The following is an 8277-nucleotide window of genomic DNA, read 5'->3' as shown; positions in this document are numbered from 1 at the left end:
CCCCCTAGGGGGATGGCCACACCGCAATCCCTTCTCCTCCATTCTCCTCTCAGAATCTTGGGCACGCATGCACAGGGGCCTGGCATGAGTTTAAGCCACGGGGTCCAGGACTCGAACTGTAGTTGATTACATGGGAGTCCAGCGACATAGCTATTACACCAACTGTTGGTCCCCTTGCCTCTTTTAAGAGAGATTTTTTGCTACAGAGCAGGTGTGCTTGCTGGAAAGACAGAGACAGAAACAGTGAGAAATCATACCCCAGGGGGGATGGCCACACGACAATCCTTTCTCCTCCATTCCTCCCTCAGGATTTTGGGCATGCAAGCACATATGCACGGGCCAATACTCAAACTGCAGTTGACTATGTGGGAGTCCAGCAATGTACCCATTATGCCATCTGCTGGTCCCTCTGCCTTTATTTCTATTTCTTTATTTCTAGAGTAGTTCCTTAATCTGACTTTTTGCCTTATTAATTTATTCTTTAGCTGTATGTATTCTATTTATCTCATTTATTGTATTCTTGGTTTTAACAGCTCCTTTGTTAGATTTCTTTATCTTGTTGCTACTATTCTGAGTTGCTCTTCTAAGAGTGGCATCCCTACTGACCAGTTGTGGCTTTGTTTCCAAGTTACTGTCTTCCACAGCTCCTTCCTGGTAGGATAGGCAGTTCACCCTGCCCAAGCTGCAATCATCCCACATCCCTGCTAAACATTCAGGCTGGCGCCACTTCATCAGGCGCCTTTTCAGGGGAGGGGCTTCAACTCCAGGCACCACCAGGTACAGGAGGCCATGGAAGGAGGCAGCTCCCCTAAAGCACTCCAGAAGCAGGGTGTGTGCCACCTTGGGATTATCTTAGATGTCTGCACCAACAGTGTCCCCAGCTTCTGCTGTGAGGGGCTGGTCAGCAGCAGAGATGCCCAGCACACCCCTAGCACACCTCCTGTATATGCACTCATACAGCCTGCTCTGCTGGCCTGCCTGATGGGGTATCCCTCCTTCCCTGCAGCCCATCCTCTGGAGTTTCCTCAGGACTTATCTGGGGAAAGGGCCATAGTCCATGACAACCCATCACGAAGGACTTCCTAAGTACATCCACAGACAGGAGCCTGGGCTGGCCTATAGGTCCCCTAGTTTGAGTAACAAAAGACACCTATTTAAGAATAGAATTTGAAAGGCACTGGCTGAGTAGAGCTCTATGGCCAAATGCCTCTCCAGCTCCTCAGGCCCCTCTGCCTACTGCAGCCCGAGGTCCATTTACTGATTCAACGCAAATGAGGACCTCAAAGGTCCTGGCTTAATATGTGCAACATATTGAACAGGTTTTTATCCCAGGAGCAACTAAGATGCTGTGCATATCTTGCCAAATCTTTGTAGAAATAAAATCTACACCTTTAAGGTTACTGGGAGGTTGGATCCATTCTCCTTTGTTATTACTCACATTTCCCCTCTGGGGTTGATCTTTCCCATGTCCCTGTCGCCAGTTATATACTTGGACCTTACTTTCTTACAGAAATGAATGGGCCCTTTGGATGGTGAGAACATTAACTCCAGCATCAGTGCTGTATCTTTCTCTTTCTTTTTGAGTTTCTCTAATGTATACAAATCTTTAGGTTTTGGCAATTTGAATTTACTGAATTTTCTGTTCCTGCAGACAGATTTCCCAAACTCTCACTAGAGGAGGTATCTAAGATCCACAGCCCAGGGGTTCACAGCGCATCACCTGCCTCTGTAGACAAACTTCATGGGCTCCACAGCCAGCGCAGTGGCTACAACATCATCCGCATTATGTCTGCGAACTCCAACGACCATCAGCCCGTCCAGCTTGCCCACGATGAAGACCAGGTCATCCTGCAGGCAGAGGAGTAGGCTGGGACCAGCCTGCACAGGCAGGCACTGGCTGCACAGGGTGGTAGCAGTTAGGACCCACCAGCACATGAAGACCAAGGACCTCACAGACGTGAGGTCAGCACCTTATGAGCAACACACACCCAGGACAAGCAAATGTAGGGTAGGGACAGCCCTGCAGGATGCAGGGTCTGGGGCAACTGGGATGGGTATCAGTATGAGAAGGGCTCAGGGGGTCATAGATACCAGCAGCACTCCCCTCCCGAGTTGCTAAATACTCCTGGGGAGGGAGGGAGCAGTATCACTGAGTAGAAAAATCACTGACCAACACGTTACAAATATATCATCCAAGATGGTTAAAAATGATAAAATGAATGCCCACATACCTGCCACCCCGCACGAATAAAAGCATCTTCATTCACCCCCGGGCACTCCAAATTCACCCCAGGCACACCCACCCTGTGTGTATGTGTATGTATATATGTGCGTGTACGTGTATGTGTGGGTGTGTGCGTACATGTGTGTATATCCAAGCTAGTTTCACAGAGGTGTGAACAACAGTGGGTGGGAGAAGTCAGCAGGACTGACCAAGGCCATGCAGAAGCCTGTCTGTGACGTGGAGCCCCTTAACCATGCCCAGCCTCCCCACTGCTGGTCCTGGTGCAAGAGAACATACTCACAGGCCCAATGAAGCCCAGCAGGCCCGTCCTGGTGAAAGGTCTTTCAGAGACAGGTGTTCCTCCTTCAGTGACTGGGACAGTCTACATAGAGCAGAGGGGATGATCAGGCATGGACAACCAACTGGCTGAAAAGATTCAACGGGCAGACAGTGCAGCCCACCGCCCATAACTGAGGTTTGGTGTCTGTGGAAGGAAAACACTGACAAGGACTGGAATCTCTGGCCCCACAGCCCAGCTAAGCCCTTGAAGGCCCATTTCCTTTGGCTCAGCAGCCCCATCTATGGCTAAACTTTCGCAGGCAGGAGACGTTCCTTTCATCTCTGTGTTCTTGAGGTCTGGCCCCACCTGCCATATTAGCATAGCAGTGATCTGCTTCCCTGGGACCACCTCTAGTGCCTCTCAAACTGCATGGTCCCCACTGAACAAAGGAATGAAAAAGTCACTGACCCTCACCCTAGGGCCAGGTGGCAAGGCCACGGGATGGCACAGCAGTGGGGGAGGGAGGCCTGTCTCTGAGGACAGGTAGCTCTGCCATGGCTACATGCCTGCGCCCGGCAAGCTCACAGGACTTCATTTCAACACAGGGCCGGGAAAGGCACAGACCTCGAATATGTTCTTCGTGATTCCCAGCAGACCATAGTACGCTGTGCCGGTTGCACTGGAATTCACACATATTTCTCCAACTTCATCAGTTTTACAAAGGTAAGGAATACCTTCTATCTTCACGACACATACATTAGCTATAAGAAAGGAAAAAAAAACCCTCAAAATCACAAAGGAAGCAAGCATTGAAATGAATCACTCACAAAGGTCCACTTGTTGCTGACGGCAGTCATGGAAAAGAGACGTCAAAGGCACAGCATGTTCTTGTGATGCGGATCGGATGACATATACCCTCCCTAGCCAGAGTCTTCACATCTTACGTATGCTTCTTATCACCGCACATGCTTCAGGCAGCAAGGCCACGCTAACAGGGCATGTCCTCTCAGATAACCAAATCCCTCTTCTCTCATCACCTCCAGAGCCTGACTGACCTGTGCCTGGCCCTTTCCAGTGCTTGAGCCACGCTGTGGCCCCCCTCAGCCACTCGCCACATCTGTTTCCACACAAGGGTCACTCCACCTTTTTCCCGGGCCTTGGTTTTGAGGACCTCGCCTGTCTTATCAAGCTAGTCCAAGACTGACACAGAGTGGCTTCCAGAAACAGTCTCACACAAAAGCATGAAAGACACACACAAACATGCAGCTGTTCATTATGAAACTCAGTTACGTGATCAGTTAATCCATGGGTCAGTGAGAAAATGTTCTTGCTGCACCTCTACTTGAGTTGTTTTTTTTTTTTTTTTGATATAGTGTCATCTCCAAAGACAGTAAGAAAGAAGAGAAGAAGGGACAATCAGTGACTTGTCTCCGTTTTTCACATATCAGACAAAGAACTTTGTGGAGAGTCTTCTCGGCTGAGACAGGTGGTGCTCACCTGTGTTCCATCACCCAGACAATGTCAGCAACAGAACCAGATGTAAAGTCATGACAAGAACAAATCACCACAAATCCCCTTCATGACACAAACATAAACAGTAGCACTGTGGGGGAGGAACAATGGCTACAGACAGTACGATGGATATATCCACCCTGTTGGTTTCCCCTCAACAAGGAGTACAGCTTGGGCTATGGAGAGCTGCCAAGACAGACAGGACCACTAGGGGAGCACTACGCACACACACCTAGGAGAGGGCTCTGCACACACCACACACCTGGGGGAGTGCCCTGCACATATATGTCCCTAGGAAGGGCCCTGCACACACACGTGCCTGTGGGGGGGTGTCTCTAGAATCTCCTACTCATCACCCAGTTTTCCACGGCTTGTGGGAGGCAGAGCTGTAGCAGAACAGCCAGGATGCTGGGCAGCTTGGTAGAGTAGGCTATGGCGGGAATGGGTCTAGATGGAGTCCTAGGGCCTTGTCTCATCACTAGGTCTTGGAAGTTAGCAAGAGGGGTCAAAGCAGCTGCCTCTGAACCCCAGAAGGGCTATCACACTATTGGGGAAGGGGAAGCTATCAGGCAGCTACAGAGAGGGGTGGCCTCAGCAAGAACAGCACCCTCCACCTGACTGGCACTGGGGCATACTGGGCTAGGCTCTGCCCTTAACTCCCCTCAGCACAAGTCTGCAGGGAGACAGCATCGCACTCCTCACTGCCACACCCACATGAGGTTCCAGCCCTGGGCTGACTGCAGGAAGTCTCCCACAGGCCCTTCAGAAACCCTCTGGAATTTCTGGGAAGCTTTCATTCACATCAGGCTCCTACCACATGTACTTGCCACAGCCTTCATAGATAATCAGATTATCAAGGTCTGCACAAGCATCACCATCTTCCTGAGTGCCCACAGCAAAGGACTGTTGTGGGGTTAAATGCTTCAACATGTGTAAAGATAAAAACTGCCCAACATGTGAGAGCTGTTATCACCATCTCTCCAAACATTGGAGAACTGGAAGTCAGCTCAATAGGCCTTACATACACCCTTATATTTTAGCTCATCTTTAAGCAATGCAAGGGAGGGGGGAAAGTTAAAAACATTTTACAAATTTAAACCCCAATATGCATTGAAAAATATTTTTCAGAAACCATTTACTGGGCCAGTTGATGGTGTGGTGGTTAAGGTAGCTGGATCCCATATGGCCGACTGCATGGTTTGAGTCCTGGACCCAGCAGCTTAAAAAACACACCAGGTACATGTGCATGTATGTCCAAACTACTGAGAGGAGAATGGAGAAGAGACTGGGATATAGCCATTCCCCTAGGAAATGCTTTCTCACTTTCTCTCTTTCTCTATGTGAGAGACATGCACTCTACAACAAATTTTTTAAATCTTCTATTTGTATATTTGTTTCTAGAGCACTACTCCAAAGCCTGGAGCCATCATGATCTTTTGTTGTTGAGTAGTTGCAGGATGTAGACACACTCTGACCAGTTTCTTACCTCCAGGCATCACCTGACCGACATCCTGAACAGTAAGGACTGACAGCTTTTCTTCGGTATCAACTCTGATCACACCGTAACTTAGACCATTCATGGACAGGACAGCTTTTCTTGGAGGAGGTCCCCCTAGATCAGGTGGCCTAGAAAACAAAACCACCACAAGGCTATTGATGAGGAAAGCTCCTGGAGAGATGGGACTGATGGCCCACCATCAGCATGACTGCAGCATGATTCCACACCCAAACCACTGTTCTACATTACAGTCCTGTGAGAACTAGATGTGCCCAAGATGCAGAAACGAGGTCTCCAAATGAAGTGCCCCTCTGCAGTGTGACTTCAACACCTCCCACTGGGAAGCAGGCCTCAACTACAGTGGAAGTGATGCCAAGAAACTTCCAAACAGGTCCCAAGAGGAAACTTAGCTTCTACCTGGTGGTCTTGGAACACTTGCCTGAGCCCCAGGCAGACAACTAAGCATAATGATGATGCTAAAGCCACAATGGTGTGAGGAAATCCAGGCTGACCCATTCAGATACCAGGGAGGGGCCTGGAGATGGTGCACACAGAGTCCCCCTGCCCGGCCCCCCCCAAGGTGGGGACGTGAGCCCAGAGTTCCTAGCTGTGGCTGAGGGGTAGTGTGGTGTGTAGGAGAGATATAGGATGAGCACCAAGACCAGCACCCAGGCACAAAGACAGTACAGGATAGTCTGGAGGCCTCCAGCATTGCCTTCTAAGTTGAAAGAGATGACACAAAGAAAACAGCCACGAGGACAGCTGGCACTAAGCATCAGTTGACTTTTCCAAACAGGTCAATCACCCCCTGACAACCTCCATAGCTGTGGTACGACATGGGGATACAATACTGACTGAGACCGAGAGGATGAGCTTTCTGATCTAGGGAGAAGCGCTTAGGAAGTAAAGGCCAGCACCGCAGAACCCAGCTCCCAGTGAGTGCAAGTTCAGGCTGGTGAGGACTGTAGGGCTGGAAGCCACACAGCAACAGGCACTGCTTCAGGATCCCTACTAATTGGAAACAAGAGTAAACAAACTCGGTGCCACAGGTAACTCAGTTGTAAGTAGCAGCCGAAGATGTTACCTGCGTATGGCGACTGTCAGTGCCTCAGGAGAACTGGCACAAGGACAGATGACTTCTGGCCTCAGGCCTCGGGACTGGAAGACGTTGAGGAAGGCATCACAGGAGGAAATGGACCCTGTGGGAGCAGGAAGAGTGGGCAGGTAAGTGGAGTGGGTGGGGCCTGGACCTGGGCCTGGTAGAGAGGGGTGGCTGACTGCTGACACACAGAGCACAGCTGTGTGGGTATGCACATGAGCCTGGTGAGTGCATGTTCTAGTGTGCCGTTCCCTCCCACAGGGCCCCATTCTGATGGGAGGTCTTGAGATAACAGAAAGCAAAGTCTTCCAAGCCAGTATAGGGCAGCTTCTCTGAAACACATGATGCGGCTTCAAATCACCAGCAAATAAGAGGCTGGAAATTTCTCCCAACTGGTCTAGCTCAACCCTGTGTTTGTTCTGGATCCCCTGTCCTCCCTTCCTCCTAGACAGAGTGGATGGGTATGATTCTCCTATCCTCATGTCCTGGACATAGTGCAGAGTCTATCAGTGACTGAGAACATTCATGGATTCAAACCTTCCATGCCCCAAATAGGCCAGGTCACCCACTTGTTCCCAGGTGCCTTCTTCCAGGGAGCTCCCATCATGGTTGGAGCTGCAGATACATAAGCTCAGTTCTGCCAAGACTCAGCTGCTTGGGATCCCAGGGCTTCAACATGAACCTCCTCTGCCTCAGTGGGTATAGGAAATGAAGGGGCTATGTATAGATACTCTCAGGCTTTAAGCTCTTCAGAGGGGAGTGTGTCTTTTAAGGAAACAATCACAGACTGTCCAGTGCTACGAGAAATGGGCAGGGGCATCGTGAGGGCGGAGCTGACTTGCTGAAGAGGTGGAGGTCGACAGTGGGAAAGCCACATGGTGATGTGAGGGCTGCGGATGGAGTGGTGTTGACGGGAGTGTGGTTGGGACTTTCGTACATTCCCAAAAGAGGGAGAGTGTGTTCCAACTCGGTGACATGCCTACAGCAGAGCGGCAAAGTGGACAAGCAGCCAGCTGGGATGCTGTGGGTTGAGGCAGGAGTGTGTGGGCCAGGACGAGGGTGGAGGGCGCAGATACAGACCCAGAGGTGGCCTGCTTGGCTCAGATATAAACCAAGGGAATGAGAGACAGTGGGGTTGCTGGAAGATGGGGTGCTCTCTCAAGAGATGGTGTACACAGGTCAGGAGGAGAAATGGGTTTAACAAACAGAGACACTCCTACTACCTGGTCACCAGGTATGTGCTGCACAAGGAGTCAACCCCCACTCAGCAAACACCCTATGTGCAGCCACCACAGAAGTTGGGGTCCTTCGGGATGGTCCTAGGAGGCTGGGCACCACCACAGGGAGCTCCTCCTGGGAGGATGCAGGGTCAACCAGGCACACCCTGAGGAGAAAGGCCTAATTGTGCAGGAGAAGCCGAGGCATAAGGCCAGGGAGGCCCAAGAGCAACAAGGATCCCTATTCTACAGCACAGACTGGCAACATAAGAAGTTAAGGACTCTTGCTGAGGTGTGTGCCTTTTGTCCACTACACTGAAATCGTTCCTAACTTTAGTGCCCTGACAAACATGCACAGACACACCAGTGAGTCAAACAGAGGTTGTGCCACAGAACACTGCAGGACATCTACATCACATACACTGGAGTGAAGACTCCTACTTCAGC

At 50.5% G+C, this 8277-nt stretch overlaps 1 protein-coding gene across 1 annotated transcript in view; it reads right to left on the bottom strand.

Annotated features, from left to right (window-relative positions):
• Positions 1 to 8277, bottom strand: part of DIP2A (DIP2 acetate--CoA ligase A) — a gene marked incomplete at its 5' end in the record, with an annotated part of 115678 nt that overhangs the window by 32848 nt on the left and 74553 nt on the right. Inside the window, 5 exon segments of the mRNA XM_014581963.2 lie at positions 1721 to 1848; positions 2526 to 2606; positions 3129 to 3265; positions 5503 to 5642; positions 6599 to 6713. Coding sequence (XP_014437449.1) covers positions 1721 to 1848; positions 2526 to 2606; positions 3129 to 3265; positions 5503 to 5642; positions 6599 to 6713 — 601 coding nt within the window.

The sequence above is a fragment of the Tupaia chinensis genome, unplaced genomic scaffold, assembly GCF_000334495.1.
Source record: "Tupaia chinensis unplaced genomic scaffold, TupChi_1.0 Scaffold141399_1, whole genome shotgun sequence".
In the NCBI taxonomy this organism is placed as follows: Eukaryota; Metazoa; Chordata; class Mammalia; order Scandentia; family Tupaiidae; genus Tupaia; species Tupaia belangeri.
Note: the sequence above shows the minus strand (reverse complement) of the source record. Positions and strands in the feature narration are given on the sequence as shown.